Source organism: Lutra lutra, chromosome 4 (genome assembly GCF_902655055.1).
Source record: "Lutra lutra chromosome 4, mLutLut1.2, whole genome shotgun sequence".
NCBI lineage: Eukaryota > Metazoa > Chordata > Mammalia > Carnivora > Mustelidae > Lutra > Lutra lutra.
The window spans coordinates 102,618,027-102,641,122 of record NC_062281.1 but is presented as its reverse complement, the minus strand read 5'-3'; the positions used below and the strand labels follow the sequence as shown (position 1 = coordinate 102,641,122).

The 23,096-nt window shown below is 45.3% G+C and overlaps 1 protein-coding gene and 1 long non-coding RNA gene across 2 annotated transcripts; one reads left to right on the top strand and one right to left on the bottom strand.

The window, feature by feature from the left end:
- Nucleotides 1-7,103: 7,103 nt before the first annotated feature.
- On the bottom strand, nt 7,104-12,822 carry LAMTOR5 (late endosomal/lysosomal adaptor, MAPK and MTOR activator 5). Its single transcript, XM_047727872.1, has 4 exons — nt 12,635-12,822; nt 11,724-11,785; nt 9,035-9,152; nt 7,104-8,394 (listed from the first exon to the last, which is right to left on the bottom strand). The coding sequence occupies exons 1-4, from the start codon at nt 12,667-12,669 to the stop codon at nt 8,334-8,336; spliced, it is 276 nt and encodes a 91-aa protein (XP_047583828.1). The 5' UTR covers nt 12,670-12,822; the 3' UTR covers nt 7,104-8,333.
- Nucleotides 12,823-15,174: 2,352 nt separating this feature from the next.
- On the top strand, nt 15,175-17,482 carry LOC125098770 (uncharacterized). Its single transcript, XR_007126945.1, has 3 exons — nt 15,175-15,221; nt 15,513-15,588; nt 17,374-17,482. It is a non-coding gene; the product is annotated as an uncharacterized LOC125098770 (long non-coding RNA).
- Nucleotides 17,483-23,096: the final 5,614 nt, after the last annotated feature.

Genomic DNA, 23,096 nt, shown 5'->3' with positions numbered 1-23,096 from the left:
TTCGGTAACTATGGTTAAGTTAATTTTTTTAAAAAAGATTTTATTTATTTATTTGACAGACAGAGATCACAAGTAGGCAGAGAGGCAGGCAGAGAGAGAGGAGGAAGCAGGCTCCCCACTGAGCAGAGAGCCCAATGTGGGGCTTGATCCCAGGACCCTGGGATCATGACCTGAGCTGAAGGCAGAGGCTTTAACCCACTGAGCCACCCAGGGGCCCCTATGGTTAAGTTAATTAAACAAGGAGGCCCTTACACACAGGTGAGTCTAACGCCAGGGGGGTTTCTGGAAACAACCCAAAATCTGAGCCGGTCAGTACCACAGAGGTACCAAATTAAAATGGTAAAGACAACTCATCCCGGTGAACTAGGCTTTCAACCATAGACTATCAACAAGTTCCTTGCTGGGGTGCCTGACTGGTTCCTGTCGGTAGAGCGTGTGACTCTTGATCTCAGAGTCCCAAGTTCCAGCCCCATGGCAGGCATAGGGCCTGCCTAAAATCAATAAACTATCTTAAAAAACAAAACAAAAATAAGCCACGCAAAACTTCCTTGCTTTGCTTCCACCTTTTCTCTGTAAAAACCTCCCCCTGAATTGATTTTTCCTCAGATAAACTCTTAACATATTTATTTAGTATGCCTCAGTTTTTCTTTTAACAATTCTGGTATCAGAAGAGAGAACCAAGGAAGGAAACCCGACCACCCACCCTGCTACCGCCCCCCTCCCGACTCCACGAGCAAGGGGCACGGGCACCTGCCTAGCGCATGGAGCTTAAGGCTTTCTCGCTGCCTCTGCAGGTCATAGACAAGTCCCTTTCGGTCCTAGCTCCACAGCTTTGGTATTCTGAACTGTCAGACTTCATCGAAGCATTTCTTTTTAGGGACTGGGTCCAGAAACCAACTGCGTTCAACTTAAACACCAGCCTGGGTCTGGGGAAGGACTAGGTCCAGTTTAAACTGGGCTGGGTCCAGTGTGAGGCCTCAGCTGAATAAAAAAATGTGTTGAAGCTGAACAAGCAGATTAGCCTTACCAAAGGTAATTGTGAATGCCAGTGGCCACAGTGGAGAATTTGTAATTTAGGTGAACGTAAATTACATAAATTACATTTATGCAGTTCTCTTGAGAAAAAAGGGTCTTAGCCAAACACTCACTATAAAAGGTGGGGGAAAATAATTTTTCCTCCTCTGCAATTTCTGATGACCAGGAGACCTCCTGGGACACCCCACTCACTCCAGAGCCTACAGACGGGATCCTGGGAAAACGCAGAAGCCAGCAAGGGGTGAGAATTCCTACCAGAGTTAGCTCTCCTGGATCTCTGTCTGTGGTGCCCGTTTGCGAGAGGATGGTGAACTTCATGCTGTCCTTTCCTTTCTGAATTCAGGTTGACAGGAGGAAAACATTTGTGAGAACTAGATCTTTGAATCGTGGCTCGTGAATTTCTGTTTGGGTACCTGCTAGGTATGGAGACAGATAATGCTTTTCCCTTTGTCTCATTCTGTGTCCTGAGAACTCGGCTTGGCTTTTCTGCCTGTTGTTGGGACACACGGGTTATTAGTTCTTGCAAGTGCAAGTTGGAGAGCCTAAAACTATGGCTGCCAGAAATACGGGTTGCACCCCATATGCAGCGTCTCCTGTCAGCCATGCCCAGCCGTCGGGGTTTGTCCTTAGTTTTCCTTTGGGTTCTCTTTGGGAGTAACTCAGGGTGTCGGGAGATAACATCTCTTGTCCCCTCCTTGGGAGCGCCTTTTCTGTCCATGGTTAAGTCATAAAGGGTTTGTTAGTTTGGGTTTTGAGTCATCTGACAGTGATACATCTGGCTTAAAAGAAAAAGAAAAATGTTTACTGTTCTCCCAGCTAAAAACTATTAATAAGATACTTGAAAGGATTTTTAGTGAGCTCTGCGGTCAGAAGTTGGCCAGATTGGAAGCTAATATTCAGAACCTGATAGGAACTTAAAAAAAAAAAGCTTTTCCTCTAAAATGAAACTATGTAACCAAAAGGGAAAGAAAAACATTCCCAAGCCACTGTGAAAGGATTTACTAAATCATAAAGGCACACAGCTCTAAATCTAAAGCTTATGAATCTTTTAATTTCCATTTTAGTTGAAATCACCCTAATGGGGGTGCTTGGGTGGCTCAGTCAATTAAGTGTCTCCCTTTGGCTTGGTCATGATCCCAGGGTCCTGGGACTGAGTCCCCGCATTGCATCCGGCTCCCCGCTGAGCATCTCCTGTGTCCCCTGTGTCTCCCTCTCCCTCTGCTGCTCCTTCTGCTTGTGCCCTCTCTCTCTCTCTCTGTCAAATAAGTAAATAATATCTTTTTAAAAAATCCTCCTAATAATAAATGAAGCAGCAAATTGAAGATCATGTAGGTGGATGGGAGGGTCAGTCAGCCTCTTGAGCATTCAGGTTGCAACCCAGTTCTTTGAGAAATTAAAAACAACTGTACTGTCCTGACAAATCTCGTTTTTCAAGATCAGAAATGTGGCTCTACAAACAGTTCAAATCCATTACACCATCCCCAAACCTCTCCTGCTCATCTCAAAAAGTTTGCTATAAAACATCTGGATTTAGGAAATAAAAGTCCTTTTTGATGGAATTTATATCCTCTCCCTGCGCCTTTGAGATGTAAATGTTCTACTTATGTTCTCTAGGTATCCAGAGTCATTTCTTTGAAATGGGGACTTCAGGGAGGTAATTCTTATCTGAAGGGACAGAAAAACTGCGGTTAGGGGTGGGGATGCTGCTTGGAAACTAGGAGAAAGTTATTCTAAGTTAGGTTAAATGACAGATATTCACAGAATATCTACATCGTTTCCAAATAAGATAAAATACTAGAATATCAGTTATTGAACACAAGTTTAATTACTTTTGGCTTTTTTTTTTAAAGATTTTATTTATTTATTTGACAGAGAGAGATCACAAGCAGGCAGAGAGGCAGGCAGAGAGACAGGAGGAAGCAGGCTCCCTGCTGAGCAGAGAGCCCGATGCGGGACTCGATCCCAGGACTCCGAGATCATGACCCGAGCCGAAGGCAGCGGCTTAACCCACTGAGCCACCCAGGCGCCCTACTTTTGGCTTTTTAAAAAAAGATTTTATTTATTTACTTGACAGAGATCACAAGTAGGCAGAGAGGGAGGAAAGCAGGCTCCCTGCTGACCAGAGAGCCCGATGCGGGGCTCGATCCCAGGATCCTGGAATCGTGACCCGAGCTGAAGGCAGAGGCTTGAACCCACTGAGCCACCCAGGCACCCCATACTTTTGGCTTTTTATACAGAGGAACTAAGGATGTTTGAGTCTATTGGTAAGTATGTTTTGTGCCACACTGAAAAATTTGCTGTGAGGAGAGATACACTACTAGAGATAATGAAATGTATTTATAAATCTGCCAGTCCCCAGAATACTAGTGTAACAGTCCACTATTGCTTACGTCCCTGTTTTCATAAGAAAGTAAGGATTCTATGCAAGCTGGTGCAGCCACTCTGGAAACAGTATGGCGTTTCCTCAAAAAGTTGAAAATAGAGCTCCCCTACAACCCAGGAATCGCACTGCTGGGTATTTACCAGAAAGATACAAATGTAGTGATCTGAAGGGGCAGGTGCACCTGAATGTTCATAGCAGCAATGTCCACAATAGCGAAACCATGGAAAGAACCTAGATGTCCATCAACAGATAAATGGGTAAAGAAGATGTGGTGTATAAGATGTGGTGTATATATACAATGGAATACTATGCAGCCATCAAAAGAAATGAAATCTTTCCATTTGTGATGATGTGGATGGAACTAGAGGGTATTATGCTGAGCGAAATAAGTCAGTCAGAGAAAGACAATTACCATATGATCTCCCTGATACGAGGACTCTGTGAGAAACAAGGCAGAAGATCATAGGGGAAGGGAGAGAAAAATGAAACAAACCAGAGAGGGAGACAAACCATAAGAGACTCTCAGTCTCAGGAAACAAACTGAGGGCTGCTGGAGGGGAGGGGATGTGAGGTATAGGGTAGGTGGGTGATGGACATTGGGGAGGCTATGTGCTGTGGTGAGTGCTGTGAATTGTGAACGACTTATGATTCACAGACCTGTACCCATGAAACAATTTGTTATATGTTAAGAAAAATAAAAAAATAAGGATTCTAAGGGTTAAGAATTCTAATTAATATATGTAATTAAAACTACTTAGAAATAGTAAGGGTGAAAGAAAATTGTGTATGAAAAGTAAGGAAGGAAAGTAGAATGTGTTTTTTATTTTTATTTATGTTTAAATTTTTTTGTAATTACTTGAATAATCTCTATACCCAACATGGGGGCTTGAACTCATACCCCCAAGATCAAGGGTTGCATGCTCCACTGAGCCAGCCAGCTTCCCCGTATAAATTTTAATATACCTTAGTTTATTGTTTAACACTATGCTGGAGGCAGGGGGTAGGTCCCCAGAACTTTGATTCTGGTGCTGTTCCTCTGTGGGCTCTTCAGGATATGCTTATTTTACAACTCTCCCAGAGCTGGGAGATGTGTTTCCTTGCTACAAATGGCATTCTGTAGTAAGTTCTGCCTATCTGTGTGACCTTTTGTGTATTGACTAATTTTACTTAGTAATCTGGAGTTGAAACCTCATTTCAATTCCTTTTTTAAAATTCTCAATTACCTTAATTCCAAACCCCTCCCGTGGAACATATGTACTTGCAGTTTTAATGAAGCCTTTCTTCTTGCATTTTGGAAACAGTTACATTTCCTCAAAAATGATGGGGATAATTTGCTTTCTTATCCCATTTCCTTCCTCTGTCCCACCCTCCACATCAAAAAATAAAATATAATAAAAAAGGCAACAGGAAATCACCTTTCATCTCCCTAGCACCAGCTTTCTAGGTTTTGAACCAGAGTGTGTTTTTCTTGTTTTATCCGGAAAACCTGCACATATTTATGCTTCCTCTCTTATAAAAAAACAAGGGATTTCTCAGGCTCTTAAAACCAAACTCTGTAATACTTTCTGATGAAAGTGCTGACAGGAGCAGAGCTTCGTGGTTAGGGAAGATGCCTTGCGTTTGGGGTGGAAAAGCTTATGCATTTGCGAGGTGCAGACTTTCAGCAGAGGGCAAAAGCCTAAAGAGGGAAGGTGAAGGCTTTTCAGACAGTTATTTGTGGTTACTAACAATGTTTCTAATTGTTAGTGTGTTGTACTTACATACTAACAAGCATTTTCGAGGAAACATCTGTGGGACTAATTTGTGGTGGGGGTGGTCTGGGGAGCACTTGTTGCTCTTTTAAAGCAGGGCACTCTATAGTCCTGATAGCGGGATGAGCTGAGGGTAGGCTTTATATGGATAGAGAGTTCTGATGCTGAGGGTGGGAGGGAGGTCAGGTTCAAAGTGTGTGGGAACAGGCAGTCACTCACGGAGGCTGGGAGGGATGCAGGGTCCTCCAATGAACTGCTCGGAGAACCTGGGGCATACAAGGAGTTTTCAGGTGTGGTGGGAAATGCAGACTTGGTTAGAATCTCAGCTTTGCTGATTTTTTAAGCCTGGGGACTCCAGACGGGTTACCTTGAGTCTGTTTTCAGATCTGTGAGATGTAGCTAAAACTACTTTGCAAGTTTTTTGGCGAGGACTAATAATATAGAGAGATGGTAGAAGAACAGAACCGGTAGGAGATTTCTGTATATGCACACAAGATCCTACTTTGGTGGCATCAGATCACATACAATTCCACTTTAGCTGCAGCTCTGTACAGACCCAAAAATCAGCGGTCTCCAACCCTGAACTCCTTGCAGCACTCTTTTCATCAATAAATATGGGGGCACTCTGCCCCACCTTGAAGGTTGTTATGAAGAATAAAGGAGGAACTATGTTCGTTTATTAGTTTCATTCAATAAAGGAGGAACTATGTTTGTTTATTAGTTTCATTAGTGCCTTGTGTGTGTCAGGCACTATGCTAGACAGTGCGGGCAGAGGGTGGTCTGAGATGTGGCATAAGGGTTGGCCAGGGGCCGGATCTTGCAGCGCATGGGAGACCATGTAAGTTTCAGGTTTTGTTCTACAGGCAATGGGAGGTGTAGCACTGTGTCTGCTACAAAGTGAGCACCTGATACATGTATCTTTCTGAGCATTCCCACCAGCATGTGCGGTTAGAAATTCAAGTTCAGCATATCTAAAATCAAACCCAGCCATCTTTGCTCTGACCCGTCCTTCTGAGTCGACTGCTTCTTTCCAAGGCACCTAGTGCTTCCTATCTCTAGATTAGACAATGCAGTTATCTTCCTTTGTTCTTTTCCTTTCTCCTGATTTTTAAAAATTTATTTATTTATTCGACAGAGATCACAAGTAGGCAGGGAGGCAGGCAGAGAGAGAGGGGGAAGCAGGCTTCCGGCTGAGCCCTATGCGGGGCTCAATCCCAGGACCGAGATCATTACCTGAGCTGAAGGCAGAGGCTTAACCCACTGAGCCACCCAGGTGCCCCATCTGTCAGTTTTTTTTTAATTGTCACTCACGTTTGATCCTGAGCTAAGGACTTTATCTTGCTGAGCCTATTTCTTCCTCTGAAATGGGGGCCAGAGCTTGTAAGAGGATTAAATGAGCTAATTCCATGTAAATTGTTTAGCATGTGTCTAGCGTGTAGCGAATCTAAAGATCGGCTCCTATCACTCAGGGTTATGAACTGGAAATAAATACTAAGAGCAAGTTTTTGTGCTTGAAAAGAGGTGAGTTTGGTCTACCTCATCAGATTCATCTTTAAGCTCAGATTAGAGGCTTATTTATTCCAAACTCCATTCTGTTAACAGGATAAGCCCCAGGATTCTTAAAAAGTAGATATTTAAGTTCCTTCCCTACCTCCCAGCTTTCTCACCTCCTACTGTAGGACCAAACTAAAACATTTAGTATTACATAGATAGTCCTCCTGGTCTATCACTGGTGTTTGCTATTGCCACTCCCTCTGCCTGGGAAGGCCTAGGTCTTTCCATAAATCTCTCTTCTATTAGTTATATATTCTTCTATTTGGCAAGTATTCAGTGCCTACTGTGTCCTGGTACTAAGTACTTGGAATACATCGACTAAGACAATGCCCCTGCCCACAAACCCTATGCAGAGGCAGGCCAGACAGACAAAGACAATGTAACATATGAACAATTTTTAATATATAAAACAAACATGTACTACATGTCAAGTATTGGTGAAGACAACATATGTGCACATCCCTTCTATCAGAGTACGAACTCAAAGGCTGGAACCAGGTCTTAATGCAAAATCTTTGTATCCTCTTATAGTATCTTGTATTTGGAGGTGCTTGATATTTTGGAATAAATAATATTCTGGAGATTTTTTTATACTGTCAAATACTAAATTGCTAAAGAGTAACAGGACTGCATTTAAATTCAACAAAATCAGGTCATCTGTGCCTGCCTGTGCTCCAGTCTGCTGTTGAGAACTATAAAGGTTAAAGAAAAGATAATGTTGTCTTCTACGTTCAGGTGTTAGTTTTTTCTCACCAAACATGCCTATTTTTATAATGGTCTGGTGTTCAAAGTACAAGCTCTGAGTTGGGAGTCTTTTTTTTTTTAAGATTTTATTTACTTATTTGAGAGTGCAAGAGAGAGGGAGAACATGAGTGGGATGGGGGGCAGAGGAGAGAGGGAGCAGCAGACTCCCCAGTGAGCAGAAAGCCTGATGTGGGACTCGATCCCAGGACTCTGGGATCATGGTATGAGCCTAAGGCGGACGCTTAACTGTCTGAGCTGCCCAGGCGTCCCTGAGTTACTCTGCAAATCCCTTAGCCTTAGTTACACAAAGGCAAAATGGGGCAGCTAAGAGTACAAATAGGGTTATCAGTGAGAATTACATGAGTTCCTGGTATCTAATAGGTACTTAATGATAATAGCTATTATGTTGTTATGGGGTGGGTATAGGCTTAATTGGTTTTCAGTATCCATGGACACTTGTGTGAGACTGTCTGTAGTTCAGGAAGCTTCTCAGAGAGAAGAGACTGACTTGGAGCAAAGATTTTAAAAAATATATAATTTGGTAATTCAAAAAAATGAACATTTGCTAAGAATTTAAACAGTCCAGAAAAGAGCCAAGCTTTTCTCTGACCAGATTTATTGAATGTAAGAAAATTCTATGTACAAAGTGACTGGGACCTGCTGCTTCAAAACATGATCCTTTCTTATTAATATTTGGATAAGTCAGTCCATTGAGTGTCCAAAAGAAGCTTACTCTGAAATTAAGAGACAAGTGCCCAATGCACACGAAATAAATGGCCTATTGGGACTGGTGTAGTTGTCTAAGATAATTTACACAGGTGGGATCAAGCCCCAACGACAGGCTGCTGGAGAACCGCCATAAGCCGTCAGGAGGCCATCTTGTGCACCGCCACCGTGATGCCGTCATGCTTCTGGATCATGATGTTCCTGAAAGGCAAAGATATTCCATAAAATGTTACAAGTGGGAGTCTGCTGAAGATTAAAGACACTGTTTGGTTTAGGATACAACTAAAAAAATATTATTTATCATTTCTTTAAGGTACGAAAGCAATATATGAATATAAGAAAACATTTGGGAAATACAGAAAAGTATAAAATACACAAATGAATCTATAATCCTACAGCTCAGAGACAGGCACTACTGTGTTTTGTTAGCTGCGTGTATACCATCGTGCATTGTCTGCTCTTTTTACAAAACTGATCACACTGTGCAGTTCCATACTCTGCTTTCATCACTTACTATTACTCCGAGGATGCTCACCTGGAACCGCTTTAGTATTTCTATTACTACGGAAGTGGTTTCTGTTCCTTGATTGGTCTTTGCCTATGCTATTTATTACTTTCTTTTTCTTGACAGTCAGGACAATTCTTACTCTTCATTTAAATGTCACTGTGGTCTGAAAGCATGTTAAGCTTCGGAGATCAGTCTATTTTGTGGTCCAAAGAGTGAAGAGCCTCCCTCCAAGTTCTTTGAATGCAAATCGCTAATAACACAGGGCAGGCCTCACTCAACCTTCCCAGTGACTTTTCTGATTAAGAAGGAAAGAATCTGCCAACATGTACTCACCCATTATCTGATTCTAGACACACCACAGGGATATCAGTGGGGTCTGAGGTCAGCTTAGCTGCTTGCTGGGCTAGAACGGATATCACCCCGGCGTGCTCATCTGATAGGGTCCCACGGCCTGGAAGATAGGTAATCATGTCCATGAGTACAGAGCTATAGTAGAATCTCCAACTGATTTATTCACAAAAAGAAGGCTCAGTTCATGGTCTTTTAGGTTAGGTACCGACATGAAATGACTTTGTCCTGATATTCAGCTGGTTACATCAACAAGAAAGCCAGACAACAGTTCTTAAATCAATAAAGCGCCAGGAGACTCTCAATTTCCAATCACTCTCATCACCATCTCTGAACACTTTCTCGCACCTATAAGGAAGCTATAATTCAAGTCATTCTGAAAGCCATAAATGCCTTTTACAGGAAGCTTCGTGAAACCAACAAGACACTCAAAGGTGAAGTTGACAAAAAGCAGTAAGGGCAAGAGACTTGTTGAAACGAATAATTTCCTCATGGGAAACCTGATTTTCTTTTAGTGAGCTCAACCTCAAAGGATACAAAAGTCTTTACTCAGGAGTTCAGTTGCAAGATCACCTTGGTTGACAGCACACGTGAATATTCTGTGTGCAGTTATTTCGACTTGAATAAGCTGGCTGTTTTCAAATACAAACTTAACTGGCTTTTTGTTAAAATTTGTTTTCTCCTGTAGATAATCTTGGGTGCCCGATACAAAAGGTAATTACTAAGTTTACACTTCCACATACAAAGGCAGCACAAGCTTGCCTGCCTGGAACTATAGCGGAAAACAGACACACCAGTGTGGCAGAGCCGGCGGATTTCCTATGGTTACAGAAAACACTAACTGGACAGACGGTGCAGTCTTTTGGGTCCTGAAGGTTTCTTGGAGGAACTAATTTCATTTTAGATTTCCACACCTGAATTTCAGGCTTTCCATCAACCAGCGCCTCAAGTAAATCTGCCTTTTTTCTCCCAACCAGATTTGTGTAAAATCTGAGTGACACAGATTACCTCTTCCAGTTACCCTCCCAGCAGAAATTCAGAGCTTTAAAAATGCCTGCAGTAAAGAGGAGTAAGGAGGGAGGAGTCCTTGGTTTACGAGTTGGGACATGAATTAGCTGAACACTTTAGTTACTTACCTTTCAGGATTTATCTCATCTGTAACTCTTACCATTTATTGAGCATCATGTCTGGGTTCTGTGTTGAGTGTTTCACACACATTATATAATCTTACAACACCGTGACTAAGAGGTTTTGGAGCCAGACTGAAATCCTAGCTCAACCCTAGCTCTGTGACCTGGGGCGAGTTACTCAACCTCAATTTCTTCATCTGCCTCACAGGGCTGCTACAAGGATTAAATGACTTAGTTTGGGGAAAGCACTTAGAATGGTGCCTGGCACATAGCAGGTGCTCAGTAAATGCAATTCTTTAATTACTGCCATTATTAAACCACAAGCCAATACAGAGATCCTGGGTTGGCATAGCCTTGGCAGCTCATGTCCTTTCCACCCATGTCAGCCAACTGCCCTAGACCTTTGCTGCCCAATGCCCCCTCACTGGCCAAGGCCTGCCTGCTCAGCACCATCCTGTGCCCCACAGAGGCCCAGATGAGGGCTGTGCTGGTGCAGGCGGCCTCAGTGCTCATGTAGGGTCTGGGCAGTTCTACAGACCGGCTGCCAGGATCCTGATGTGCCTCCTCTGACATGAGAGGGAATCAAAGACCATGTTCTTTATAAAAACAAACAAACCAAAGTCTTTAAACTCAATGAAAAAATCGACCCAGAAAAGCTCTAGGTAAATTCCCATTTGATGAAAAGAACAAATGGCTTAGACCGTGTGGACCAAGTGGAGATTATCGTGGCCATGGAGGGGGACTTTGGGTTTCACATTCTTGATACAGATGTGGAGAAGTTATTGTGCCCACAAGAAATTGTATATTATACTGCAGATAAGAAGGATGTACATGAATAAAATGTCAGACCCCTTTCTCCACTTAGAGAAGACAAGGAAGATACTGGTGAGTGTCTGGAAGTGACATTATCACTGACTTTGACAGAGTATTTCTGTTTAGACTTGTATTTAAACTAAGAGTTTTTACCTTTGAAAAGAAATCTATACAACCAACCAATTAGCCAACCAACAAAAACAAGCCAGCAGAGAAACTGAGGCTCAGAATTTTTGGTCCAAGGTCACACTATTAGCAATGGAAGAGCAGGGGGCTGACCCCATGCATTCAACTCTGAAGCTCTCATTTTTACCGCCTACTCTCTTACTCAGGTGTATTCGGACTACAAAAGAGCACTGTCCATCTTCCTGGGTTACTGTGAAATCAGAGATAAAGCATACAAAACCCTAGCAGTCTGCACCCATTCTCAACCAATGGTACCTGATGTCATTATCTGAGGTCCTTGCTAGACCCAATTTAAAATAATTCAAATACTATTTTAGTAGGAACAATTTCTAGTGCAAGAACTGCAAGGACCGCTTCTACCTTCATAAATACCAACTGAAAAGTTTCAATTTTCTAATCCCGTTTGGAGATAAACTCTACTCTTACCAAAGAACCCAGAAAGTGGCAGGATAACAGGAAGTACAAAAACTAGAGAGTAGCACACTAGGCTCCTAGTCAATCTCAAATGCTATGCAACCCACCAGAGGAGATGGTGACATACTTACAGCCCAGATTAAGTCCTTGTGAATCTGTGCACAGGACTCCAACAATGGATGGATTCTTCATTCTAATTCCAGGAGCACCAGCGGAATGAAGCAGATGATGTCAGGAAATGAATTCAAATAATTATAACACACACCTACAGGTTTTTCTATGTATCAGGCACTGTTGCGCTTTAAACCACTGCTTTTTTATCACGCTGAGAAAAATTAAACTACAATGAACTAATTTAAATTTAATAGTTAAACCAATGTACGTGTGATGGGAGAAAAGATTATGTCAGGTACTGCTGAGCTTCTGAGAGCCGCAGACATGACAATTTATCAGTATTTTGTCGCCGTTGTTCAAAATGACGAAAAAACACCGGTTGCCTCCAGGAGGGGAAGTGGGAGAAACTGAGGGGCGCTGGTGGGAGGGAGCTGTTTCGCGGTGCGCCTTCTTGAACTTTCAATTTTACACCTTACGTGGATATTACTTGTTCGAAAATTTGAGAGGTCTTTCGTTTCCTCAAGCACCAAGTAACTGGTTACACACGCGAGGAGAGAGTTGTGTTTATGTTCACGTTGCAGGGTTCGCTTTGCACACCTGGTACAACCTTCCCCCAAATAAACCCATTTCCTAAAACTACTGAGGAATGACCCTGCCATACAGACAACTGCAACACGACGGGCGGTTTTGGCCTTGGGCTGCGGAGACTAGCTCCCGGAGGGAGGGTGCGGAGCCCCGGCGGGATTGCGGGATTTTAATTCCGGGTCACCCCCTCCACCCCGCGGCCGCGGGACAGGGCTCGCGGCGTCACCCTCTCCCCTACCCCCAGGCCCGCGGCGTCGTCGCGCGGCGTCCCCAACACGCCCGGCCGGCAATCTCAGCGCGCGCCTCGGGTCCCGCTCAAGTCCCCCGCCGCCGCGCTACTCACGTATCCTCCAAGTGCTGCTCCAAGGTGGCCTCCATCCCTCCCGCCCGGCCCGGGATCCCGCAGCTCGACACCTCCTGCTCCGCCCCAGGCACCGGGCGCGTCTCGCTCACGTGACCCGGGCCGGGCGCAGCGGGGGACGGTGCCGCCGAAGGGACAAACTTCGCCGAGCGACCTCCGCGCTGTGTTTGGAAAAGTTGGTTCCGCCTCCGCCGCCCAGATCCGCAACCGGGTGGCGCGAGTAATTCTCGCACGGGAAGAGGTGTGCGGCCGGGCTGTAGGGCCTCGGTTCCGGCTTGGCACTGTGTCTCGGCGATGTCGACCTTTGCATTCCCGTTCAACCGACTCCGAAACCTTCAGGCCAGATCTTGTTTGCGTTTTGCAATAACCGGGCGGGTCAGACAGGGTGAGATCCAGGCGGTGCGGCGGGGGCAGAGAGAGACGCAAGACCCTGGTGCGGGGCTGTACAGGCGTGTAGGGGAGGTGACGTGCGCGCGGGGGCTAGAAGACCACCTGCAACTCGGTGAAAACCCCAAGCTAGGTATTGGGAAGACATTGGTTCTTCCTTTGGCGAGGGCGCAGGAAAAGTCCGGGAAAGAAGTTGTCACTTGTGGGGGGTGGGAGGTTGGGGGCACCAGGTGGTGGGTATTGTAGAGGGCACGGATTGCATGGAGCACTGGGTGTGGTGCAAAAATAATGAATATTGTTATGCTGAAAAAATAAAAAAATTAAAAAAAAAAAAGAAGAAGTTGTCACTTGTAAAGAAGACTGGGTAGGACTACTTAAAAATAACTTTTAAAGAGCATTTGTGAAATAAGGAAAGCCACCCGTAGTCTGTCCAGAGAGGATTTAAAATCCTGTGGAGAGGGGCGCCTGGGTGGCTCAGTGGGTTGTCAGACTTCTTGGGTCTTAATCTTGGGGTCCTGGGATGGAGCCTGATCCTCGTGCTGTGCTCCCCGCTCACTGGGGAGTCTGCTTGTCTCTGTTTCTGTCCCTCTCCCTCTGCCCGTACCTTGCTCATGCTTTCTCCCAAATAAATTAATAAAATCTTAAAAAAAAAAAAATCCCTTGGAGAATTTTCAGTGTTTTTATTCATTTTTTTCTTTTTTAGGCAAAATTGACACATAATGGACATGCAGGTCTGTAGCTGGCCTTTTCCACAAAATTTAGCATAAATGTCTTTTCAGGTCATTAAATATTCATTTGCATCCATTGTCGTAGTTACAAAATATTCCATAATATAGTTGTACCATAAATGATTTAACTAATCCCTTATTAATACTTAGTTGGTTGTCGATTTTAGGGGGGCAGGTATTACAAATGCGGGGTAAATATCTTTGTAGGTAAATATTTGTTCATGATAATTATTTTTTTAAATAATAATTTATGATAAGTTCTTAGAATGGAATTACTGGGTCCAAAGTTAATAATTTATGATAAGTTATTAGAATGGAATTACTGGGTGTCTGGCTGTGATAGTGAAACTTGCACCTTCCTTAAAATTCTAGTCTTGAATGTTGTAATTCAGGAGTTTTGGACTTCTGCCTAGAAAAATTATCCATGTTAACATACTATGGGCCATTTAAATCTTAGAGGAAGCAGCTTAAAACTACCTTTAAAAGATAGCATTAATAACTAAATAAAATCTTAAAAAAAAAAAAAAAGATAGCATTAAAAAAGGCTAAGAAGCCAGTTGGCTTCCCTCCGAAGTTCTGCAGGCAGAGACTTGGCTCTGCGCGAGCGCCCCCTATGCGTTTGTAACCTCCGGGGTAGTGCCATCCCATAGAGCTCTAACTTGAGCCACATTTGTGATTGTGAATGGCCTGGCCACACTAAAAGTGAAACAGGTGAAATTAATTTTAATAGTATATTTTATCCAAATACTATGTCCAAAATATTGTCATTTCAACATGTAATCAAGTTGAAAATACTAATGAGATATATTACATTTTCTTCCCCTGTACAACGTCTTCAAAATCCAGTGTATATTTTTCACAGCACATTTCAGTTCACACTGGCCACGTTTCAAGTGTTCAATAGCCACGTGTGGCTACAGATTACCATATAGGCTAATGCAGCTCCCAGATATCTCTGATTATCTCAAAGCCAGATTGATGATTACAGTGTTTTCAGAAAAGGTGGTGATTGCTTCTCAGGCTATAGGAAAGGCCTCTCAAGGGCAAATGAGCAAGCAGGAAGAGGGTGACCGCTGGCCCACGCGTCCTTGCCACACCTGGGGCAGGAGGGCAGACTATATCACACTATCCCTCGTTCGCTGCCCTGTTGCTGTTGGCCCCTGCAAGGTGGGCAGAAGGAGTGGGTAGCTCTTAGAGGCTGGAGAGGTGCAGGGGGTTGGTGAGAGGGTTGGAGGTGTGTCTGACCCCACACTGTTTTCTACTTTCGCCAGTTGGTGGGGATATTTGACGATTCTTTTTCTCAGTTTTGAGTGCTGGTATCCATTCCTGGGGTGACAGACGAAGTCCCATATTCAAGTACTTGCCTTGTTGCATTGTAATTCTTTATATGTTTGCTTTTCAAAGACAGGAAAAGTATCTCCTCCATTTCTGGATCCTGAGCATTGTGGAGCACAGTAAGGATTCAATATTTATTGAAGAATCTTGATGGATCTTTTGGGAAAGGAACTCTGTGTCGTATTAAGAACCTTTAAGTCATGGGGCACTTGAATGACTCAGTTGGAGGAGTGTGTGACTCTTGATCTTGGGGTTGTGAGTTTGAGCCCCTTGTTGCATGTAGAGATTACTAAAAAAAAAAAAGAGAGAGAGAGAGAGAGAGAGAGAATGAGAGAAAGAAAAGAAAAACCTTTAAGTTCTGAACTTCTGCCATATTTATCCTCTTCTTTCTCCTCTCCTCTGTAAACAAGCTCTTGGAAAATGGAAGTCCCAGGAGGGTCCAGCAGAGAATGGCCATGCCAGCATGTCCTGACTGGGAAGTTGGAGGTGAGAAGTACAGTTGGGGAACCAGACCTTCTAGGTCCTCTCGTTGCTGTTGGCCCCAAAGACCCTAGCCCCTCTTCCTTGACCTCTCAGGAGTAGAGTCTTCCTGGTGGGGGCATTGAAGAAGCACAGCTCGGGTACACAGTCTGGTTATCCCTTGTGTGCACAGGGTCTGGTACCCAGGGCCAGCCCTGTTGGTCACCCGGTGAAGCGTTGAATGTCCCAGGTCTGCGGTAGAATGAGCCTGAAACTTGGCTGAGGAATGGCTCCGAGCCTGCCACTAGGGGGCACCACCGCCATGGAAAACCCCGCTCAGGCTGGAGGAAAGGGACCCACAGATCTACTGAGCGGGCACACTTGGTTAGGATGGCATTAGGAGTCACACAGAGATGGAATTGAATCCTGGCTTGACCACCGCCTACCTGTGTGACCTCTGAGCTTCAGGGGCTCCTCTGTGGTCTGACAGTACCCTTACCTGCCCCATAAGGTTATGGGGATGATTATGTGAGATGCTTTATGTCAGAGGGGCTGGTGCATTGTGGGAATCAGTAAGTCCGCTCTGCTAAGTCTGAGAAAGAAACCCTGTTTGTTTCCTCACACCGTTTCCAGTCTAGGTGAGGACACCCATGAGAAAATTGGAAACAGTTCAATGAAGGTCGGAGCCAAACGCTGAGGCGTACCTCTGGCGGCCTAGTTCCCGGGGGAGGGAGGTCGCAGGGCTGGATTTACACAGCTGCTCTACAGAGCCCTGTTAAATGCCCTAATGGAATATGGTTTATCTCACTTTTGTATGGTATAAAAATTATAAAACACAGTGAGAGGAAAAATCACCTGAAATTCTAGTGCTAATCCTAATGACACGAGTGTGAATGAACTAAATAGAATGGGACAGGATTTGGGTAAGGTGGAGCTGGGGAAAAACATGTCCCTTTGGGTTACCAGAGTGTTGCCGCCAAAGTTTCTCACTCCATGGGAGCCACTGCGTAAGACACTGGGTCCCTGCCTTCCGACAGTGGACACCACCGGAGAGCAGAGAGCGGAGTCCCAGATCCAAAGCCTAACTGACTGACACTATGAAGAGCGGTAATGCCATTTAAAGTTCATGTACATGAGTGACAACTGTGTTCTGGGCAATTCGCAGGCCTTATTAGTCCTCATAGCCTTTTTTGGTTTTTGGTTTTGGTTTAGTTTTTTTTTTTTTTTGGCAGAATATTTATGTTCTGTATTTTTAAAAGTTTTTTTTTTTTTAAAATTCCAGTATAGTTCACATACAGTATAATATCAGTTTCAGGGGTACAATACAGTGATTCCACACTTCTGTACGGCACCCCGTGCTCATCTCAGATGTGCCCTCCTCAGTCCCCATCACCTGTTTCACCCACCCACCTCCCCTTTGGGAACCATCAGTTTGTTCTCTAAGTTAGGTCTGTTTCTTGGTTTCTCTCCCTCTCTCATTTTTTTCCCCTTTGATTGTTATGTTTCTTAAATTACACATATGAAAGAAATCATATGGTACTTGTCTTTCTCTGACTTATCTTGTTTAGCATAATACTCTTTGGGTCCGTCCACACCCTTGCAAATGGCAAGATTTCTTTCTTTTCTTGGCTGAGCGATATTCCATCATACAGTCTATGAAGTAGCTCCCATCACTGTCTCCATTTTACAGTTAAAAACCCCCTGAGGCTCAGAAGGTCAGTGCTTGGTCAGGATCACCCTAGTTGTAGGGAGTAGAACCTTACCGTGGACTTCCCTATTATGTGGCCTCAACTTCTCTCACTTCCTCAGCAGCACAATCCTGGAGAGGTGAGAGGGCTTTGGAGGCCCATCCAGATCTCCTGCTCTCTGGAGAAGAAATCTGAGGCTCAGAGAGGGCAAGTGGCTAATTTAGAACTTGAACCTTCCACCAGGGCTCTAACTATATTGTGGTGCTGGAGGCTGTTTTAGACCTTTCCTTGAACCAACTTCAGAGACATTCATTGTTACAGGTTGAATTGTGTCTCCCTAAAATTCATGTATTAAAGTCCTCACTCTGAATGTGACCTTATTGGAAATAATCCTTCAAATCAGGTCATTACAGGGGGCCCTAATCCCATATGACAGGTGTCCTTAGAAGGAGGGGATTTGGACACAAAGACATTCCCAGAGGAAACAGGGATACAGGGCAATACAGGGAGAAGACCACCATCTGCAAGCCAAAGAGAGCGGCCTGGAACAGATCCCTTTTTCACAGCCATCAAAAGGAACCAACCCCACTGACGCTTTGACCTTGGACAGCTGGCCACTAGAACTGTGAGACAATGACTTTCTGTTGTTTAAGCCAATCCATTTGTGGTACTTTGGGACAACAGCCCTGGGAAACCACTGTACCCGTTTGTAAGTCAAAGTCAATGTCTGTAATATCAGATATTTGGCGGGAAAAACTGGTTGAGAAGATCACCTCACCAGAGGCAAAAGGATAGAGAAGATAATCTTTCCAGCTTGCTCCCAACCTTAGTACTTGACTATTTTCCTTATATTGGACACTGGCCAACAATGGTGGCATGACCTATTTGTCTGTGACCTTCTTGAGTCTGTTTTATATCCCTGAGCTTGGCCTATCGAAGAGCTCAATAAGTGTGTGTAGAGAGAATGAGCACGAGAACAGGCTCCTGGCCTTTTTGACCCAAGCATCTCCAAACAACAAGTTGGGTGGGGTGGAGCGGGGAGGGGAGGGTATGGACTGTCAGTGGACAGAAGTTGAAATTGGGCACTGTCTCCCAAAGTGTCCAGCCGAGTCCCAATCCTGGAAGACACAAGCAAAATATATTTTAGATGACTCAGGGTGGCCTAGAGAAGTTCCAGCTTAGGATGCTATCTTCCCAATGCTTTATTAATTTTGCTGTTGAGGATAAATGAGATGCAGACTTCCATATCCAAGCCTTCATTAGATGCCCAGTTAATGCAGCCATGACAAATGGGAATGAAGCCTTTATGAATAAAAAAAAGATCAACGCAGTATAAAAAAAATCATCCATCAGAGAAAAGAAAATGTAGAGGAACTGATGAAATATCGTATCCTTAATCTGACCATCTGTACCACACATCAAATCAGGCTTAATGTCAAGATTTATCGGCCTTGGAATTGTGTAAATGAAATAAGAACTTGAAAATGAAAGGAAAAGAAATTACCTGTATTAAAATGTATTTGCAGTGCAGACCTGTGCTCTGAGGCTTTTAGTCCAATGCTGGCATCTAGCTTCTTCTGCTACATATCACTGTTTACCTGACGTGCATCCCCTTCACCCCAGGTGGGTTTCAGAGAACTTGCCTGTGGGCGAACATGACATCCCATGGTCAGTAATCTTGTGAAAAAACCCCACCATTGTGGACAAATCCCTTCTCGGATAGTGTCTTTGTGTCTTTACCTCGTCATCTGCGAACCTGGTGAGATGACGCTGGCCCTTACTTCAGAGAAGAGACTGTTGTGAAGAGGAGATGACCCACCTAGTCCTGCCTGCTTGCCCAGCAGAGCAGTGGGAGAGGCTTTCTCCTGGACCGCTGCCACCGGCTGTGGCATCCATATGTGGCTTCTAGCGCTTAGCTACTGTCACAGCATTTCATTACCCTGAGAAGACCGTGCACAAATCTTCTCATGCCCTCATGTCCCCACTCTTCCCCACAATCCCTGAAGATAAGAAGAGCACCTGCTTCAGCGTGGCGACAGTGTGAGGATGCTGGCGGAAGAGGAACGTGGATCCGGGAGCACAGTTCCAGGCACCAGTGCGAGCACTGAACAAAGGGAAGCCGTCATTGTTGCTGGGACTTCAAGGAATGATAGCTGGGGCGCAATGGGACTTGACTGTCACTCAGGGTTCATAGTTACCAGCAGTAGGAGCTGACTTATGGGGTAGGAAAGGAAGTTTTATTTTTATTTGTTTATTTTTTAAAAAATCCATTTATTTATTAGAGAGAGAGAGAGAGAGACTGCACATGGGGGTGAGGGGAGAAGCAGGTGGAAAGGGTGAGGAAAAGAATTTATTTTAATTTTTTTGGGAAGATCTTATTTATTTATTGGAGACAGAGTGCAGAGTGAAAGAGAGGGAGCTTATGAGCGGGGGCAGGGGGGGCAGAGGGAGAGGGAGAAGCAGGCTCCTGGATGAGCAGAGGAGCCTGATGCGGGCTCGATCCCAGGACCCCAAGATCATGGCCCTGCAGGCAGATGCTTAACTGACTGAGCTACCAAGGAGGCCCAGGGGGAAGAGTCTTGAGCAGACTCTGCACTGAGCTCAGAACCCAATTTGGGGCTTGATCTCTCAACAATGACCTGAGTCGAAACCTAGAGTTGGCCATTAAACTGACTGAGCCACCCAGGCACCCCAGGAAAGGACATTTTAAAATGGCATTGGGAAACTGGTGGGACTGGGAGGGCTGGGAAGTTCACTCTCAGCGTCCAGCGACCAAGCTCCGACCCCCTCTGGAGAATAATGTCCCCGACAGCCCTGCTCCTGGCCTGTCGCAGCACCCGTGCCACCTCTGTTTCAGGAAACTAACCCTACAACCATGACTCCCCACCTCCCAGCCCCCCTCTGCTGCCGCCAGCAGAGTACAGTTTTCCTGGAGCCTCTGAGTATCCTGTAGGTGAGTGTAAGCAATCAGGCGAAGATAACCTGCCTGGCTTAGAGCAAAGGAGGCTGAGGAAGAAATGTTCCTCTTTCTTCCGCATCTGATATGAAAGTGCCCTGAACATAGTAACGGCACCCACAGGGGCTGGGCAGCAAGACAGGGTTTCAAGTGTGTCCTTCTTGCTTTGCAGCAGGGGGAACTCACAGGAAAGCCCCCACCCCCTTCTGCAGCTGGGCAACCTTCCACTCCCTGGCAAAGGGGAAGGGAGCACTCTTTGCTCTTTCTTCTGCATGAGCCCTGTCTATATAGAATTTGAGAGCATTGGTCATTTTGCTTCGTGCTCCCAGAAATAAGGGCTGCCCGAGCCATCTCAGAGGCTGCGTGACCACCAGCTTCACGTTGGGGCCTCACTTTCAGTCTACGGTTCCATTTCCTTATGGATTTCACAGTCCTGGTTCACTGAATTTTATGTGGGGAGCACTAATACAGAGCTTCCCTAAGAAAGGAGCTTGCATTCTATACAGCAAATAAGGCAGATGGTGAAAAAAAGCCTTATGTTTTATTTTGAATAATAGAAACATTTCAGACCAATGATCACCCCCCATGACAACCTGCATGTAGGTCCTACCTGGAGCCTGGGGCCAACACTACAATTTCCAGGCACCAGGTTCTCAGGGGAGGACTCTGCAGTGGTGGGTCTGGGGTGGGGGCATTTATCCCTACCCAAGCCTGTCAGGGACAGAGTTGCTTCTGGGACAGAGAAGATGATAGAGAGGTGGCAGGAAGACCAAGAGAGAAACACCGAACCCTTATAGCCAAGGCCTTTTCAGAACTTGAGTGTGTGGTCCTCACTCTCCATGGTCCCTAGAAAAGCATCTGGGCCACAGCAGGTGTTCAGTGAATGCCTGTTCTGTTAGAGAAGGAATCCCCTCTGGAGATCCCAGCAAACTGACCCTCTCCACCCCTTTGTCTGTACATTATCCCAGTTTCCAAAGAACAGTAGAAACGGTGGTGATCTCAGGTGTTAATAACAGTGAAGATGGTGGATGGTCTTCCTAGCTTACTGGCTGTTGCGGATTTCCTCTTTCTAGGCCTCCATAATTGGCCATCTGTAAACTTGGTCAGTTTCTCATTCAAAGGCATTGCCTTTACTCTCGCACCTGAAGATGAAAAGCTGAAATCTACAAAGCACGTCTGTTCACGCATGTTTCCTCACGTTGATCCCACAGTCATACTGGGATGGGGGATCTGTATCCCCATTCTGTGGATGAAGAAGAGGAGAGGTCAATAACTTCTCAAGGACATAGAACTTGAAAGTGTCCATGGCTTTGGGGACTCCAAGGCTAGGGCCACCCAGTTGCCAGGATGTAGGTCCCAGATCGGTCAGTTGCAAATTATTTTCTCCCTAAGTTTGGACAACACAGGTCCCTGAGCCAGTCCCATAAAGTGGCCAACGGTTGCCTTCCCCCGCCTCCCCTCCCACTGGGGGGAGAGCTTGTCTGCCTGCCTTTAGACAGCACACAGTAAATCAATTGCCGCATTAATTCTGGACCATCAGTATTTTCCCCCAGGAGAAACTCAGGAGTGAGGAGACTAATGTCTCATTGATCTTTTCAATTGCTAAAGGGGAAGCAAGATGGATATAATCCCATCTGTCAAGGCTGAGAAGGGCCGATCTGAAAGCAGTGTGGATTACTTTAAGGGAATAACAGTTTATCACTCTCTGGACAAGTGAATATGAAATTAGGACTAACCTCCTTTACTAGTTGGTGGAAACATCGATCAGCAAGGGGACTGTCTAGGGAAACGAGCGGCAAGTTCTCAGCTCTTTTTCCTTGTCCTTTCCTTAAGACTTTCTTTTTCTTATATCCACACAACCACACACACTGGAGAAAATCCACCTTGACCCCAAGAAATAGTTAATATTTGCTGGACACTGATTATTGCCTGGTGCTCTACCAAGTGCTTTATTCTCACTCTCCAGCGGCTTTATGAGATGTTATCATCAGCACCATCTTACAGATTTGGAAACTGAGGCTTAGACAGGTGGAGTGACTTGCCCAACGTTACTTAGCTATCGAAGGGGAATCAGGAGCAGCATGGCTGCCGCTGTGCCCCCCTCAGTCCCCACTCAGTGCTTGCAGGTTACTGAACCTGAAAGGAGTCCAGACAACCTTGAACTGCTTCCAGACTGCTGTGCTTCTGTCCACTCCATTCATGCCTTCTTCGGTCAGCCCCTTAGGTAGCCCTGATGACCCCAAGGGGGAGATGGCCTTTGCTGGTTGTAGTGGCCGAGCCAAGTCGAGGGGCTGGGACCATCCTGAGGCCTCAGTCTGGGCATCCGGGCAGCTGAGGCTTGGGGTATAGGTGGTGGGGTGGGCAAGCTGGGGCCAAGGGGCTCAGCAGCAGACGGGGCTCAGGCTCTGCTGAGGCTCCTCATGGTTCCTGCTGTGCATGGGTTTCCATGGAGGAGGGGAGAGGTGAGGTCAGTGACAGTCTCCTGGCTCGTCAGAAGCTGAGACATCTGGAGGGTCCAGCCAGTGCAGGCTGCCGTGACCACTGAGAGCCCAGGAAAACACCATGACCAGGGGTTAGGAGGTTTGCATTAGGAAGGCCTGGGGACCACAGCAATGTGATCTCAGAAACCCAAGAAGAAACATGCATACCTGACATCTTCAGAAAACACAGATCTCAGAGTTAAATTTGGGCCCTTCACTTCAACCAGGGGCAGAAGCCCCTTCCAGAGCAAAGAGTCCCGAGAGGGGTTTTGCCAGCAGCCTTCCCTCGGGATGCGTGCTGCCAAAGCAAAGGTCATTTGAGGGCTGCAGGGCTCATGCTCTGTGGCCAGAAGTAAGTTTTCTAATTAATACCACTTTGGCCCCAACAGAGATGGCTGCTCTGTCTCGGGC